The 18,479-nt window shown below is 43.0% G+C and overlaps 1 protein-coding gene across 1 annotated transcript in view; it reads left to right on the forward strand.

Annotated features, from left to right (window-relative positions):
* RAB40C (RAB40C, member RAS oncogene family) overlaps nucleotides 1-18,479 on the forward strand; it is a 55,486-nt gene that overhangs the window by 26,700 nt on the left and 10,307 nt on the right. The window contains exons 3-5 of the mRNA XM_034430316.2: nucleotides 7,947-8,007; nucleotides 15,355-15,415; nucleotides 17,082-17,159. Of these exons, the coding sequence (XP_034286207.1) occupies nucleotides 7,947-8,007; nucleotides 15,355-15,415; nucleotides 17,082-17,159 (200 nt within the window). The remainder of the gene's footprint in view (nucleotides 1-7,946; nucleotides 8,008-15,354; nucleotides 15,416-17,081; nucleotides 17,160-18,479) is intronic.

Consider the following 18,479-nt stretch of genomic DNA (forward strand, 5'->3'; position numbering starts at 1 on the left):
ACAATTTGCGCATGCACCTGCTTTCCATGCATGCGCCCGGCTTCAAAAATGTGCCTAAATAGGATGGCATAGAGCCAGGGCAGTTGGGCACCAAAGATGAGGTTATTCAGACGCCACAAGGCCATGGGTACAGAGTGGATCTGATTTAAATCAACTTGATTTAAATCCTGATTTAAATCATTAGTAAAAAGGCTTTATTTAAATCAACTCTAGAGGTGGTATTCAGCCGGTTCGGACCGGTTCACAATTTCCGCTACCGGTTCAGATGAACTGGTCCGAACCGGATGAATACCACCTCTGGAATTGATTTAAATCAAGTCGATTTAAATCACTAGTAAAAAGGCTTGATTTAAATCAACTCCGGAGGTGGTATTCAGCCAGTTCGGACCCGTTCGCGATTTCCGCTACCAGTTCGGACGAACTGATCCAAACCGGCTGAATACCACTTCTGGAGTTGATTTAAATCAAGCCTTTTTACTAGTAATTTAAATCGTGATTTAAATCGACTTGATTTAAATCTGATCCACCCTGTACCCATGGCCTTGTGGCGTCTGAATACCCCATCTTTATTGTTGGAAAAACAGAATCGACAACAGAATCGCGTTTTCCATTCTACTACAGTCCTTGTCATGAAGCATCTCTAGGGAATGCCTCTTTGAACTCGTTCCTTGGGAAATACAGCAGCTGCTTCCTGCGTGAATGCGGCACACGAAAACGAAATAAAACAGCTGATTATTTGCCATGGTTTTTGATGGACGATTAAAAACAAAATCTCTCATGAAGAGCGCCCGAGCAAGGGATCGCTTCTCAGGGTCATCTAAACCTACCTGTAACCTTATAAAGAACTGAGGCTGTTAATTGACCCTGAAAATCATCTTTAGAGTCGGCATTTCATGGATATAATAATTTCCACGGTAATATGGCGTTTTGTATGTGTGTCGTTGACCGTCTCACACCTGTATTTCTTTCTTTTGTCTAAACTACGTACTGGTAATAACAGTGTTTACGGACGGTGTCAGAAGAGAGAATGGATAGGAAAATAGTTTCTTTTCATAATAAAACCGAACTCGTGTAGCGAGTCAGAGCTGGGAATGAGCTCTAAATTGAAAACAGGTCAAACTGGTTTGTCAACCTTTGCCAGTCTCGCATTTCAGGCTGGGTATGGTCAACATCCTTTATGTTTTTTGTCATGTTTCACTTCCCTACCTTACAGGTATTATACAGGCCATAACCAGGTTTTCTAGCCAGCAGGCATCTTTTCTATTTATTTTACTGCTTTTCATATATAGGTAAGAGGGAAAAAGGCATTCCTGTGGGTCTCCTTCGCGGCCCTTTTAAACAACTCCTAATTCTGTCCTGGACTCCTGTGAGAGAATAGGTGGGGTGTTTTGGCTGCTGTTTTTCTCCAAGCTTGTTTTGGGGGTATTATATATTCTGTGTTTTTTTAAGCTGTGTGGATTGAGGCAGCCTTTTCAAAAAAAAAAGAAAAAAAGTGAGATAAAAAATGAAAAATGCCAACAAAAAATAAACCGTACATAAATAATTATTGAAATGAATATATATAAAGCAAAAAGCTCAAGTTTTAAACCCACAGATTAAATGCAGCCGTGGTGGCACAGTGGTTAACGTGCAGCATTGCCGGCAAACTCTGCTCACAGTCAGGAGTTCGATCCCCTCCGGCTCAAGGTTAACTCAGCCTTCCACCCTTCTGAAGTGGGTAAAATTAGGACCTGGATTGGACCCAGTGCCTCTGCCAGCGAAAACGGAGTTCAGGAGGGCTGCGAGCACTCGGGCTGCCACAAGGCCCCTGACATGAGTGACATCCAGCTGGCCACGCCCACCCTGGCCATGCCCCCCCCCAGTCCCCCCAAGATTAGACACAACCCTGGTGCGGCCCTCAATGAAATTGAGTTTGACACCTCTATTGTACAGCAAAGCAAAATTGAGTCATTAGAAAGCAATTGCTTTCTAAAATATTACATTTCCAACATACAGGAATTAAAACACAACCTTTGCCACCCGTCTGGTTATCCAAAAAGCCAGTTTGTTTGTATTAATTGTGTCTTAAGACAACAGGATGTTAATTTGACATTCTTTAAAAGACAAGCCTATTTGGTTTGTTAAAACAGGATGTTCCATCTCTTTCATTCCAAATTGCTTACAGCATTTTCTTATATTTTGCTACTACTTTTCCATTGTACATAAAAAAAAATTACTTCAACTCAAAACCTTTTTCCAATAATATTAGTAATTTAGGAGAGGTAATGTGTCATGTCCAAATTGTAAAGCTAGAACAGATTTTAAGAAATCCCAGATCTTTTTTGGAAAATATCCAAAACTAATTAACAATTAATTTTAAACGAGTAATTAACAGTGAGTTGATCCAAAGTATTATTTTTTTTTACCCATGAACACAGAAGAAAGATTTATCTGCAGTTTTTCAGGGTAGGATTATAATATCCTTAACGTCTGTTTCTCATGATAATTAGGATCAGAATTAAGCCCCTTCCCATCATTGCTTGTATTAGGTCTTGTAACCCTTAAAACAGGAACTGAACTGCTGCCAAGATTTTAAGAGGTTCAAATAACTTGTGGCTCATACAATAATGATTTTTAAGATGCATCACTATTTCTTTGAGGTCAAAATATAAGCCTAGTATAGCTGGGAATCGAGAAAATTATTCTTTCTGCGAAGATCAGGCTCTAATTGAAACCTTTAAAGTCTGTCTATTCCATAAGTACTCTCAATATTTCAATAATCTGTTTCACTGAATATCTCTGCAAGTATATACCGGGTTTCCCTGAAAATAAGACCCAACTGGAAAATAAGTCCTAGCATGATTTTTCAGGATGCTCGTAATATAAGCCCTATCCCCCCCCAAAATGAACCCCAGTTAAGATTGTCAACCAGATGGGTGCATTTAGTGGCGTATTTTCCCCAAAATAAAACCTAACTAGAAAATAAGCCCTAATGCGTCTTTTGGAGCAAAAATTAATGTAAGACCCGGTCTTATTTTCGGGGAAACACGGTATTAGTCTTGAAACATTCATTTTTTATCACTTTGATGTTTATCAGAGAGCCAACTTTCCTTTTCTGGCATCTTTTTAACACCTAATACAAGGAATTATCCAGTGGCAGGAGATTTCTTTATAAGACAGGAGTTTGCCAGGTTCAACAAGTGAATTGTACAAAGCCTACTGCTATTCATTATCTTAATATAGGTATTCCTCGACTTGCAACCATAATTGGGCCCAATTGCTAAGCAAGGTAGTTGTTAAGGAGTTTTTTCACCTGATTTTTTTCCCATAGAAATGGTGTTTTATGATTGGATTGTTTTAAAAGAACTTAATAAATTTTAATAAATATAAAAATTAATAAATTTTAAAAAACAAAGTTATTATGCAAAATTACAATATAAAGGGGAAAACTGGGAGGGAGGGACCAATAGGGGAAGTTGACAAAGTGACATAAATCCCCCAGCAAAAAATAACATTTAAAAAAAAGTTACGTCCAATTCTCTTCAACATGGATGCAGTTATAAGATAAAATACAACCTTTTTAACAGTCTAACAAAAGAAGAAGATACAAAATTAAAAACACGAAAGATAAACGTAGCATGTTTGCTCTGTTTATCTTTCCTGTTTTTAATTTTGTATCAAAGTGTTGTTTTTAAAATTTTTACAAATTGTTTTTAATTTTGTATCAAATGACAACCAACTTCCCTGGAGTTTAGAAGCTTTTATACTGCAGCGCCCTCTAGTGTTCAAGTCAGGTTAAATCCACCTTGCTTGCTTTCAATGTTTTATCAAGCCTAATTTGAGCAGCCCAGTTCCCTGCTTCGGCAACTTGTCTGAACTGGCCTGATAGGCTTTCAAACACAAACAGCAGCTGTCATGAAAGACTTGGGTGCTGGAAAGGGCTCCCTTATTTGTAATAGGATTAAAATAGGTGCCGTTGCAATCTTAAAATTGCAGTGGTGTGCAAATGATCAAGAGAGGGTGAGCTTGAAACGCAGAGCTGTTGCCTGCACGGGGGAGCTGGTGCCAAGAGTAAAGGATTAAAAAAAAGGAAAAAGTCCATCAGTCCCTGATATAGAAAAGCTTCTGAGAAAAAAAAAAGCTACTATAAAATGAAACGGAATAACAGCTTCCATATTTCCCTGAGATCTGACTTTTGAAAGTGTCGTTTTTTTCCTCCCTGTTAGCACTGTGCAGACTTGCCAAAGCGACAACGTCTGAGTTATTTTTCACACCCTCTGCAATGTTTCCTGTAGCTGCCAGCGATTGCGATACGTGAGGCTTAACCTAGACAGGGTGTTGATGGCATGGCTGCAGTGAGTGTCTGCAGATTTGAAAAATATAAATAGCTGCCTATTGTCTAGTTTAAGGAAAAGAAGGACTAGGGGGGACATGATAGCAGTGTTCCAATATTTGAGGGGCTGCCAGAAAGAAGAGGGGGCGGGATCAACCTCTTCAGATATTCAAGATCATGTGAAGTGTTAATAGCACTTTATAAGGCCTTGGTAAGACCACACTTGGAATCTTGCATCCAATTTTTGGTCGCCATGATGTAAAAAAGATGTGGAGACTCTAGAAAGAGTACAGAGAAGAGCAACAAAGAGGATTAGGGGACTGGAGGCTAAAACATATGAAGATCGGTTGCAGGAACTGGACATGGCTAGTTTAATGAAAAGAAGGACATGGGGAGACATGATAGCAGTCTTCCAATATCTCAGGGGCTGCCACAAAGAAGAGGGAGTCAAGCTATTCTCGAAAGCACCTGAGGGCAGGACAGGAAGCAATGGGTGGAAACTAACCAAGGAGAGAAGCAACCTAGAACTAAGGAGAAATTTCCTGACAGTTAGAACAATTAATCAGTGGAACGACTTGCCACCAGAAGTTGTGAATACTCCAACACTGGAAGTTTTTAAGAAGATGTTGGATAACCATTTGTATAAGTGGTGTAGGGTTTCCTGTTTGAGCAGGGAGTTGGACTAGAAGACCTCTAAGGTCCCTTCCGACTCTTATTATTTTGTTATTCTGCATTAGCATAATGAAAAACTTAGAATTTTTTCCTTCACATTAAAGGAATTGCTGCAGCACTTGGAAGGCAGTTAGTTTTTGTTTTTTTTTAAGGATATTCAATGTTGCAATGAATTTTATGATGGCCTTGCTTGGCACGGGTGAACTGATCAGATAACTCTTAAAACATGCAGGTAATCCTCAACTTACAACCGTTCATTTAATAACCATTCAAAGTTACTGAAAAAAGTGACTTATGACCATTTGCATACTTATGACCGTTGGCAGCATCCCTATGGTCACATGATCAAAATTTGACCGCTTGGTAAACTGACTCATATTAATGACGGTTGGAGTGTCCCGGAGTTTTGTGATCCCCTTTTTGTGACCTTCTGATGAGCAAAGTCCATCGGGAAGCCAGGTTCGCTTAGCAACCCTGTTAAATAACTTTAAAAACAGCAGTGGTTCACTTAACAACCATTGAAAGAAAGGTCGTAAAATGGGGGCAAAACTCACTTAATAATTGCCTTGCTCAGCAACAGAAATTTTAGCCCCAATTGGTCACAAATCGAGGACTACCTGTAATTGCATGGACTCTTTTCTTGTGTGAAGTTTTGGCAGCATTTATCATTTCATTGAAGCCCAGCACATTGGACTTTGGGTGTTTAAATGAAACAACCAACTTCGTGGTTAGCTGATTGTGAAGGAAGGCCGCTGTGGATTAAATAATGTTGACATCACGGATTTAGTAACACAGCTTGGAATGTCTTAGCTTCCTTCCTCTGAATAGCTGTTAGTTTTTCAGTGACTTCCTGGGTAGGGGAGAAAAAAATAATGAAAGGTTATTTTTAGGGAAATAGTTATTGGATTTTATTAGTGGGCTTGCTTCCAGAAACTCTCCAGAAATATAAGCTGATTTCTAGAAAGCTGAACAATAGTAACTCCTTAACATGGGATGCCCATAGTAGTCTGTACTAATAGAAGATACTTAAGTGTGCCCTGTGAGCAGGTCGTGACCTGAATTATACGAGTAAGATGCTAAAATGAGATTAGAAGTCACCAAGTTGAAAAGTTCAGGTTTGAAACCAAAATCCTGAAAACTGTTTATTTTGCTTAGCCTAAGTTACTTGTCCTTTAATTCCTCAAACCTTATGCAGCCCGTGGCTGTCTTGGCACGATGCAAAATGTCAATCAGATCTGCCAAGTCTGTAAACGTTATTCGTTTATCCAATTGACATTAATTAATTAAAGGTTTAAATTGTGGAAAGAAATGATTCTGGATCTCCTAGAAGGCAGTATGTGGTGCATTAAAGTAGTCAATTAACAAAATATTGAATCTGTCCGGTAAAAATTTGTTTCTACTAAGAACTATGCAGATTAAATATTCAGAAGGGTTAGAAAGAGGAATAGAATTAGAATTAGAATTAGTTTCAGAGACTAAATGGATTTTGAACTTAATATCAGCAGCTAGGCTGCTGGTAGCTCAATATTGGAAGAAGGACTCTTTGCCTACTATTGAAGAGTGGATATTGAAAGTAACAAACCTAGCAGAAATGGCGAAAATCTCAGCGTACTTGAAGGACCACACACAAGAAAGATACGTATCGGAATGGAGAAGATGGATTGATTATATTCAAAATAAGTATCAGACAAGAAAATATCAAATAGCTTATGAATGAATGTTAGTATTAGAAGTATTAGGTTATCTATAGTGGAGTTAAGGTTTCAGGGGGGGAGTTAGTACTTTGAGGATAAGTAGATTAATCTATTTTATGATTGATTAAATGAAATACCTTGTATTTTGCTCTGGGAATTCTGTGGGGGAGGGTGGGATGAAGGGGGGAAAGGGTGGGGGGAACATGGGGGAAAATTTTTTTGTATTTTTTTTTGTAAAACTTTTCAATAAAAAAAAAAGTATTAGAATTAGAATTATTAGAATAGAATGAAGTATCAACACTAAAACAAAACTTTTGGTGTACTGCTGCAGAACCATTTCAGCAAAGTTAAGAGAACTGCACATTTGTACTAATAGTTCCCATATGATCAATAGCAGTAACTGTGAGAGGGATCTTGGAGTCCTAGTGGACAACCATTTAAATATGAGCCAGACGTGTGCATCAGCTGCCAAAAAAGCCAACACAGTTCTGGGCTGCATAAACAGAGGGATAGAATCAAGTTCCCGTGAAGCGTTAATACCACTTTATAAGGCCTTGGTAAGGCCACACTTGGAATTTTGGTCGCCACGATGTAAAAAAGATGTGGAGACTCTAGAAAGAGTGCAGAGAAGAGCAATGAAGATGATTAGGGGACTGGAGGATAAAACATGAAGAACAGTTGCAGGAACTGGGTATGTCTAGTTCAATGAAAAGAAGGACTAGGGGAGACATGATAGCAGTGTTCCGATATCTCAGGGGCTGCCACAAAGAAGAGGGAGTCAAGCTGTTCTCCAAAGCACCTGAGGGTAGAACAAGAAGCAATGGGTGGAAACTAATCGAGGAGAGAAGCAACCTAGAACTAAGGAGAAATTTCCTGACAGAACAATTAATCAGTGGAACAACTTACCTGCAGAGGTTGTGGATGCTCCAACAAAACTGGAAGTTTTTAAGAAGAGATTGGACAATCGTTTGTCTGAAGTGGTGTAGGGTTTCCTAACTAAGTAGAGGGTTGAACTCCAAGGTCCCTTCCAACTCTTGTTATTCTATTCTGTTCTGTTCTGTTCTGTTCTGTTCTGTTCTGTTCTGTTCTGTTCTGTTCTGTTCTGTTCTGTTCTAATTTGGAAATACGTGATTGTGGTAAGCTTTAGCTCCTTGACTTAGGTAGAAAGCCTCTCTGCACTAAAGTACCGTCTCACTGATAACAGCATGGTATTAAATATGTCCATATGCCATTATTTATAGAACCCTATTTCATTCTTTTCATTGCAGGAATTGATTACAAAACCACAACAATTCTGTTAGATGGCAGAAGGGTCAAACTGGAGCTCTGGTGAGTCTGCATTATATAAATCTTTCAAAGTAGTGGAAAACCCGAGCACAGAATCTGAATTCACTAAAATAATCTGCAACTTTATATAGCTATTAAAATCTGTTTTAGTTATGCTGTAATTCATATGAGGTCATATCTGTGTAACTTGTGAATCAGCTTATGTTGAATCTCCCCTCCATTATAATTGTTACAGTGAATGATACCCTACCTACCAGAAAGCAAGATTTTGTACAATGTCAAATACTAAAAGCTGTGAAATCTAACCCACAAGTTTACTATTTTTATTTTTTTATGTCCTGCCTTTTATTTTTTTATATATATAAATAACTCAAGGCAGCGAATATAACTCATACTCCTTCCTCCATCTATTTTCCCCACAACAACAACAACAACAATCCTGTGAGGTGAGTTGGGCTGAGAAAGAGTGACTAGCCCAAAACTGGCTTTCATAGCTAAGGCAGGGCTATCCCAAAGGTGCTTGTTTTCCAAGACGCAACTGGACTTTCTGGTTTTTCTTCGAAGACGTTTCGCTTCTCATCCAAGAAGCTTCTTCACCTCTGACTGGATGGTGGGGAATGGAAGGATTGATACTCCTTGCAGACAGCTGGCCATTTGCATCCTTTGAGTGGGTTGTTAAGGTCACCTGGAGGTTTATCTTGTGTCATCAGGGTCACCTGAGTGGTGCAAATGGGTGTGGAGCCGCCTTGTTGAAAGGACTGTGTTGTAGACTGGAAATAGAGGATGCCGTATCCCTCCCCCTCTGTTGAGAGAAGGCTGTTCAATTTTGACATAGATGGCCTCTTTGATCCCTCTTTCAAACCAGTGGTCCTCTCTGTCCAAAATATGGACTTTGTTGTCTTCAAAAGACCTTCTAAAAGGATGCAAATGACCAGCTGTCTGCAAGGAGTATCAATCCTTCCATTCCCCACCATCCAGTCAGAGCTGAAGAAGCTTCTGGGATGAGAAGCGAAACGTCTTCAAAAGAAAAATCAGAAAGTCCAGTTGCCTCCTGAAAAAGCACCTTTGGGACAACCATGACCTGGATGACTGAGAATCTCTACAGACATTTAGCTGTACAATTTGGGATGAACCCCCTTGGAATGGCGTGGGAGTAGGAATGGATTTCCAGAGGAAAAAATGCAGACTGCAAGAACCATTTGCACCACTCAGGTGACCCTGAGGACACAGAGAAACCTCCAAGTAGCCTCAACGTCCCTCTCAAAGGATGCAAATGACCAGCTGTCTGCAAGGAGTATCAATCCTTCCATTCCCCACCATCCAGTCAGAGCTGAAGAAGCTTCTGGGATGAGAAGCGAAACGTTTTCAAAAGAAAAATCAGAAAGTCCAGTTGCCTCTTGAAAAAAAAAGCAGCTTTCGGACAACTGTGACCTGGAGGACTGAGAATCTCCATAGACATAAGGCAGAGCTAGAACTCACAGTCTCCTGGTTTCTAGCCTGGTGCTAGACTAGACGAGACACTAGACCAGACTGGCTCGCTAAACAACATCTAAATATATAATCGAAAGAAAAGGAGGAAAAGTTATCACGAGAAGAAACACTGAATCTCCCTGGTTTTTAAACACGGATGTTCAAAATGCTGGTGACAGCCATGCCGTAACTTTGAACGTTCACTAAACAAATGGTTCTAAACAAATGGTGGGTTTCACATTTTGTTGCTGCCGGTTCGCCGCACACACGCTTGCTTCCCCACATGCGCCCAGCCTTCCAGGCATGCGTTTTGCTCGTATTGATTGATTGATTGATTGATTGAATTTCTATACCTCCCTTCTCCCGAAGGACTATTTTGCATGCGAGCAAAATAGGACGATATAGATCCGGGGCAGGTGGGGGGGCTGGGCCCATCTGCGATCTCCGCTACCGCTTCGTTCAAACCAGCACAAACCGGCACGAACCGGCTGAATACCACCTCTGGTTCTAAGTCAAGGACTGCCTGCATAATCCTTCTTATGCAGAGAGAAGACCAGTGGTGAAATCCAATTTTTTTTTACTACCGGTTCTGTGGGTGTGGTTTGGTGGGCCTGGTGTAGCTTGGTGGGCGTGGCAGGAGAAGGATACTGCAAAATCCCCATTCCCTCTCCACTCCAGGGGAAGGATACTGCAAAATCCCCATTCCCTCCCCACTCCTGGGAGAAAGATACTGCAAAATCCCTATTCCCTCCCCACTCCTGGGGAAAGGATTTTGCAAAGTCTCCATTACCACCCCACTCCTAGGGGAAGGATTTTGCAAAGTCTCCATTCCCACCCCACTCTGGGGCCAGACAAAGGTGATATTTGCTGGTTCTCCGAATAGCTCAAAATTTCTGCTACTGGTTCGTCAGAACCTGCTGGATTTCACCCCTGGAGAAGACACTTTCTAGGAAAATGCTTGCCAAAAATGCCTCCTTGCAGGCTTTCCATAATAATGAGCGCCGATTGAATAAGCGGGGCGCTTCCTCTGATTTTTGCGGTACAGACCATCCGATCGGGCAGAGAAAAACCCAGACGTAGGGAAATTTTCAGCTAATGAGGCTTCCAGCGGCTTGTGGTGGGATCCTCCCAAGATCGTTAGAAACCCAGCAGGATTCAAAGCGACCGTGACGAGATCCTCAGCCGAACTGAACCTGACCTCCGCAGCTTTGCGTTTTCAGTTAGGAACTTGCTAAGTTGCACACACGGCCCTCCCCCGTAACATCAGAGATGTGCTGGAGGTGCCCCTTGGTGCGTTCTACTGTTTAGGTAAATTCAAAGGTGTGGGGGGGGGGTTGGAAAAACACGGATGCCCGCGTGGAGACAGCTGGTATCCTTAAGGCACCCTGCGCGTCTGTTTACTACGGAACACGTTGTACTCCCAAACAAATACGGTTGTAACCATCGCGTGATGGTTTGTTGGCCTCGGCCACCCGACCTTGATGGCTGGGCCCCACTATTTTGCTTTTCTGGATCTGTTTTTATAACTTAACACAATAAAGCACAGAGCACTTTCTGTACTGCCGGAACCTCTGCTCAGAAAGAGGCCCAGGGGAGAGAGAGAGAGAGAGAGAGAGAAAAAGCTACTTGCTTGGCCAAAGCAGGAGGACGATTTATGGATAAGCCTTGGTTTCTCTTAGTCGTAGCTGCACAGTGAAGAAGAGATCAGAGGTTTCCCGAGGATCGTTTCTGACAAAGAGTTGAAAAGAAACGGCTGGGGAAGAATGCACGGGGGAACAAGGATCTGCGTTAATAAATGACGTGCTACTGAACCGAAACCTGGTTTAATATGGATAACCAGGCAAAAGCATTAAAGGCCTCTGCTCTGCCAAAGCTGATAGGGTATTTTTATACACATTCTCCATGCTTGGGTATCTCTCATATATATAAGAATATGCGTTCGTACTATCTATCTACTTATCTATCTATCTATCATCGTAACTATCTATCACCTATCTACCTTCTATCATCTGTCTGTCTGTCTACTTACCTACCTACCTACCTACCTACCTACCTACCTACCTACCTACCTACCTACCTATCTATCTATCTATCTATCTATCTATCTATCTACCTACCTACCTACCTACCTACCTACCTATCTACCTATCTATCTATCACCTATCTATCTTCTATCATCTGTCTGTCTGTCTGTCTACTTACCTACCTACCTACCTACCATGTATGTATCTATCTATCTACCTATCTATCTACCTACCTACCTACCTATCAGTCTGTATCTAGTTACCTACCTACCTACCTTCTATCATCTATCTATCTATCTATCTATCTATCTATCTATCTATCTATCTATCTATCTATCTATCTCTGTCTGTCTACCTACCTACGTGTCTGTCTACTTACCTACCTACTTACCTACCTATCTTCTATCATCTATCTTCTATCATCTATCCATCTACTTACCTACCTACCTACCCAACTATCTTCTATCACCTATCTTCTATCATCTATCTATCTATCTATCTATCTATCTATCTATCTATCTATCTATCTATCTATCTATCTATCTATCTATCTATCTTATCTGACTCCCGAGGATGTGGACAGGGTTCTGGGTAAGATTAGTGCCGCCACGTGTTTATTGGACCCGTGTCCCTCCTGGTTGGTACTGGCCTCCCGGGAGGTTACACAAGGCTGGCTCCAGGGGATTATAGGTGCTTCTCTGAGTGAGGGTGCCTTTCCTGCCGCCTTGAAAGAGGCGGTAGTGAGGCCCCTCCTTAAGAAGCCTTCCCTGGACCCGGCTGAATTAGCCAACTATCGTCCAGTCTCCAACCTTCGTTTTGTGGCGAAGGTTGTTGAGAGCGTGGTGGCACGACAACTTCCCCGGCACCTGGATGAAGCTATCTATCTAGACCCGTACCAGTTGGGCTTCAGGCAGGGGTACAGCACAGAAATGGCATTGGTCGCGTTGGTGGATGATCTCTGGAGGGCTTGGGACAGGGGTTGCTCCTCTAGTCCTATTAGATCTCTCAGCGGCTTTTGATACCATCGACCATGGTATCATGCTGCAGCGATTGAAGGGGTTAGGAATAGGGGGCACCGTTTTGCGGTGGTTCTCCTCCTTCCTCTCGGACCGCTCGCAGTTTGTGTTGGCAGGGGGACAGAGGTCGACCTCGAGGCGTCTCGCATGGGGAGTGCCGCAAGAGTCGGTCCTCTCGCCCCTCCTGTTCAACATTTATGTGAAGCCGCTGGGTGAGATCATCCGTGGTTTTGGGGTGAAGTGCCATCTGTACGCTGATGATACTCAGCTGTACATCTCCACCCCAGACCACCCCAACGATGCCCTTGATGTGATGTCTCGCTGCCTGGAGGCCGTGCGGGTCTGGAGGAACAGGCTCAGACTCAACCCCTCCAAGACCGATATAGTCAGCAGGTGCCATCGCTGACTATTGGGGATGAATCTTTGCCCCCCACAGAGAGGGCTCGCAATCTGGGTGTCCTCCTGGATGCGCGGCTGTCTTTAGAAGAGCATATGACGGCTGTGGCCAGGGGGGCCTTTTATCAGGTTCGCCTGATTCGCCAGTTGCACCCCTTTCTGGATCGGGACGCCCTGCGCACAGTCACTCATGCCCTTGTTACTTCCTGGTTGGACTATTGTAATGCTCTCTACATGGGGCTCCCCTTGAAGAGCACTCGGAGGCTCCAACTGGTCCAGAATGCGGCCGCGCGGGTGGTTATGGGCGCAACCCGTTGTGCCCATGTGACACCCCTCCTGCGCGAGCTGCACTGGCTCCCAGTGGTCTTCCGGGTGCGATTCAAGGTGTTGGTTACCACCTTTAAAGCGCTCCATGGCATAGGACCCGGGTACCTCCGAGACCGTCTTCTGCCACCAATAGCCTCCCACCGACCAGTCCGCTCCCACAGAGAGGGTCTCCTCAGGGTGCCATCGGCCAAGTCATGTCGGCTGGCGACGCCCAGGGGGAGGGCCTTCTCTGTGGGAGCCCCAGCCCTGTGGAACGAACTGCCCCCGGAAATTCGTAAGATTTCCGACCTCCGGGTGTTTCGCTGCGCACTGAAGACCCTGTTGTTCCGCCAGGCCGGACTATCAACACAATAGTTTTAAATTGGGGTATTTAAATTTTTGGGGGTTTTAAATTTGAGCCAATTTATTTAATTATTTTAAATTTTACATTGTTGTTTTGTCTGTGTTTTTAAATAGGCTGTACACCGCCCTGAGTCCTTCGGGAGAAGGGCGGTATAGAAATAAAATTATTATTATTATTATTATTATTATTATTATTATTATTATTATTATTATTATTATTATTATTATTATTATTATTATTATTATTATTATCTATATTATCCATCTAATCTAATCTATGTACCATAATCTATCTAATCTATCTATCTCTTATCTATATTATCCATCTAATCCATCTATCTGTCTGTCTGTCTGTAAAGGCTGACAGACTAGAAAGTACAAACAATATTCATGTGTTGTAAAATATTTTCAAAGAAATAACTTGTTAATTCAGTGCACGATCCTTGTATAATGACAGTGTCCAGAACAAAAATACAAGAGAGGCAAGAACAAGGTCTTTTTTTACAGGCTTGAGTAGTCTTTTCTTATCCCTCCCGCCTCCTCCTCATAATTCTACCCCACAAGACGATAAAAGGAGAATATTTGTAACTCAGGGTTGAAATGAGGTGTCCTTGGTGCTCTCTGTGCTTGGTAGTTTCCTTGCAGACGTTTCATTACCCAACCTGATAACATCATCAGTGCTAGAAAGGAGCGGGGTTTGCGCTCGGTTTACATTCCAGTGGCTTGCCTGGTCAGTGTTGGTGGGGGTGGTCTGGGAGGTTCTACTGCCCCAGTAGGAGTAGAATCAAGCTAACAGCTTAACAAAAAGCCGTTGGGGCAGTAGAATCTCCAAGCCCCCCCCCCCCACAACACTGACAAGAATATAAACTGAGAGTAAACCCCACTCCCTTTTAGCACTGATGATGTTACTAGTTTGGCTAATGAGACGTTCTCCATAAATACAAGCAAGCTCAGATATCACCAAGGATCCTTCATACCTAAGAAGCCCCCCACCCCATCTTTGAGCAGAGATATGGCTTAGCTAGTGGTGGGATCCTGCCGGTTTAACGACCGGTTCGGTGATCACGTGTTTTGTGTGCGTGTGCTTTGCACGCATACGCCGTTTTAACACAACTAACCTTCCATGTTACTTCTGAGGAGTAACACAGCTGAGGTGCGGCAATCCACTCTGCCGTGCGAATCAGCTGAGAGGATAAAGGTAAGTAAAGCACGCAGGGTTGGGTGGGCAGACCCACCTGATTGTCAGAGTTACCGGTTCACCCGAACTGGCTGAATCCTTAGCAATGTTCAGAAATTAAAAATAATTGCTCAGGTTAATTCTGTTCCAGTGTTAGTGCACAATCAAGTGTCCAGTTGTCTCATGCTTCCAGTGGTGGGATTCAAATAATTTAACAACCGGTTCTCTGCCCTAATGACCAGCTGGGTAGGCGTGGCTTGGTGGTCATATGACCGTGTGGGCGTGGCCAACTCAACATTACTCACGTTGCTGGGCGCTTCGCCTTAGCTGTTACAATGTAATAAGGGTTAACCAGAGAGGCAGTTTCTGTAAGCAGGGCAATAAAAGATTAGGCTAGAAACAACACCAGAATGTTTCCTTCCTGCCTTCCTTACAGGATTAGCCCTGTAAAGTGGGGAGGAAAAATATTTCTTCCAACAACCAGTTCTCCGAACTGCTTAAAAAATTAACAACCGGTTCTCCCGAATAGGTGCGAACTGGCTGAATCCCACCACTGCATACTTCCTATGGTGAGGTGAGGAAACCTTTCAAAGCTTCTGTGCTTCTGATTTAAACCCTCCCCCCTTCTCTATTCCAGGGACACATCTGGCCAAGGACGATTCTGTACTATTTTCCGATCTTACTCCAGAGGAGCCCAGGTGAGTCCCGCTAGCAATATCAAATCCTGCTACTATTTGTCTTCAGCACAGATGAGATGGCCAGTTGGAACGAGAGTCTTGCCATAATCATTTCTGCTCCCCTTAAATCAGGGGGTCCCCAACCCCTGAGCCGTAGACTTGATATTGGTCCATGGCCCATTGCTGCGCAAGCAGAATTTCATCTGCATATGTGTGGGGTCTAGGTAGGGTGTGAAACCGCCCCACCCCTGGTGCCACAGGTTCCTGGTGCCCAAAAAGTTGGGTGGGGGGCACTGCCTTAAAGGATTCCTTCCCTGTTCAACTTAAATTCTGACAACTGGCCTTTTCTCTCTTCGGGCTGTCTTTATATCCAAAAATATATATGCATTGTGCGAACTTTCAGATGACTTTCAGTATCAAAGCAGTCGGATTGAGTGGTGCGGTGGCCTAGAGGTGGAGCTCTCACCTCACGATCAGGAGGCTGTGAGTTCAAACCTAGGTAGCGGCAGATATTTCTCTCTCTGGGCCCAGAAGTAATTATATCTGCTGCGAACTCTGCATTAGCGACAGGAAGGGCATCCGGCCAGTAAAAGCTCCATTCAGTTGCCCCGACTCCACCCCGATGTAAGGGATTACGGGGTCATTAAAAGACAAAAACAAAAAAAAATAAAGCAATCAGATTCATTTTGTTGTGAGTACATGTCAATGGTTTTCTGAAATATTTTAATTTGTTCTTGTTTTATTAAGTAGTAGTAGTTGTGTTTTTTTTTTTACTCCCATTACTATTGTAGTCTGTTTCCTACATGTATTTGTTAGTTGGTTAGCAAAAAGGACATCTTTTTTTTCCTGCTTGATTGGGTGGCCTGTAGTATACACCTATGGCCATGTCATTCCTTTTTTTTTTCTTTTATATTGACCCATATGCATTCTAGGAGGTTTTTTGTCTTTGGTTTCGTGCATTTCTGTAGCAATATAGTGGTCCTTTACATACAGTGCAACTCCTCCTCCTCTTTTATGGGGTCTGGGTTTTGTTTTTGTTTTTTTGTTTGTTTGTTTGTTTTTAAGAGTTTAGAATAGCCCAACCTTTCTGGGATGGTGGCCTGGAGTGGGGGGGGGGCAGGGGTGAAATGCTCCCGGTTCGGACCGGATCGCCTGATCCGGTAGCGATGGCAGCTGGTGGTTTGGAGAACCGGTAGCAAAAATCCCTGCCCCCCCCCCTCCCCACATGCCCAGCTGAGCCACCTCTTTGGCTGAAAAAATGCTTTTAAAAGTAAAAAAAAAAAGAAGCCTCTGATGATCGTGGGGCTCAGCTGGGATCGTCAGAGCCTTTTAAAAGCATTTTTTTTAAAAAGTTGGCCACGCCCATCCAGTCACATTACCCCCACCACCACCACCAAGCCACACCCACAGAACCGGTAGTAACAAATTTTACATTTCACCACTGGGCAGGTGCCTTTATGCGCAACGCGAATGTGGCTGCGAACACTCGTACGACGCTTACAATGACACATGCACTGGCCAGCCACTCACGCGGCCCAGTGGCCAACAGGCTGCGGCCTGGTAGTGGGCCGCAGCTCACAAGTTAGGGACCCCTGCTGTTCACCCAGAGTCACTTCTTGTGAGATGGGCAGCCGTATAAATTTGATCGGTAAATATATAAATCAACGGAGTGTTTTGTTCCACTCAGGGCATCCTCTTGGTGTATGACATCACCAATCGCTGGTCCTTTGATGGAATAGACCGATGGATCAAGGAAATTGACGAGGTAAGTGGGGCAGAGCTGGGTTTTGCAGTCAAAGTGACCTTACCTTGGTCCAGTCACGCTGTTCCGTTTTGAGATCAGCAACCTTATGTGACGTGTTTAAAAAAAAAAAAAAAACCCAGAGAAGTAAGGAAAGGAAAGGCATGGGGAAGTAAAGAAAAGGAAAGCTAAACCAGTGGATACCTGCTCCATTAACTGTATCCATATCTTTTTTGGAGTTAGAAATGATCACCCCGAAGATGCTTTCCAAAAAGCAACTGGACTTTAACTTTTTAACTTTAACTTTTATTTGATTTATATACCGCCCTACTCCCGAAGGACTCAGGGCGGTGCACAGCCAACAATAAAATACATACATAGAAAATTTAAAAAGCAGAAATAAAACCAAATTAAATAGTTTTGGCCCAGACAGATTAAAACCCCAATCAATTTAAAACAAATGTAAACATTTGAATATATAAAATACTAAAAAATATTAAAAATTATTATTTATTTTTTTTTAAAGAGGGAGAAAAATTAGGCCAGGCCCGCCTGGTGAAGTAAAAAAGTCTTTAGAGCGCGGTGGAAGGTGCGCAGATCCGGGATCCTCTGTATCTCCGGGGGGAGCTCGTTCCAGATAGTAGGTGCCCCCACAGAGAAGGCTCTCCCCCTGGGGGCCGCCAGTTGACATTGTTTGGCCAACGGCACCTGGAGGAGCCCCTCTCTATGGTAGCGTACCGGCTGGTGGGAGGCTATTGGTGGTAGTAGGCGGTCCCGCAAGTACCCAGGTCCTGAGCCATGGAGCGCTCTAAAGGTGGTAACCAAAACCTTGAAGCGCACCCAGAAGACCACCGGGAGCCAGTGCAGCTCGCACAGGAGGGGTGTTACATGGGAACGTCATGTCGCTCCCATTACCACCCGCGTGGCCGCACTCTGCGCCAATTGGAGCCTCCGGGTGCTCCTCAAGGGGAGCCCCATGTAGAGAGCGACTTTCTTTCTTTTCTTTTTTTCTGAAAAACATTTCACTTCTCCTCCAAGAAGCTTTTTCAGTTCCAGAAGGGAAGAAGCTTCTTGGATAGAGGAGCAAAACGTTTTCAAGAAATAAACTTAAGAAAGTCCAGGAGATAACAGGAGAACAAACTGAATTTAAAGCTGAATTATTTTTATTAGGAATAATTAATCAAAAGATAAAGAAGCAACTCCAACATATCATTTTACATATAAGTAACAGCAGCACGAATTGTTTATGCCCAATGTTGGAAACTTGAAAATATACCAGCCAATGAAAGGATTATTCATAAGATATTAGAAAGTGCCGAGATGTATAAGCTCACGTTAGAAATA

This window comes from Pantherophis guttatus, chromosome 14 (genome assembly GCF_059756535.1).
Source record: "Pantherophis guttatus breed Tessera chromosome 14, ASM5975653v1, whole genome shotgun sequence".
In the NCBI taxonomy this organism is placed as follows: domain Eukaryota; kingdom Metazoa; phylum Chordata; class Lepidosauria; order Squamata; family Colubridae; genus Pantherophis; species Pantherophis guttatus.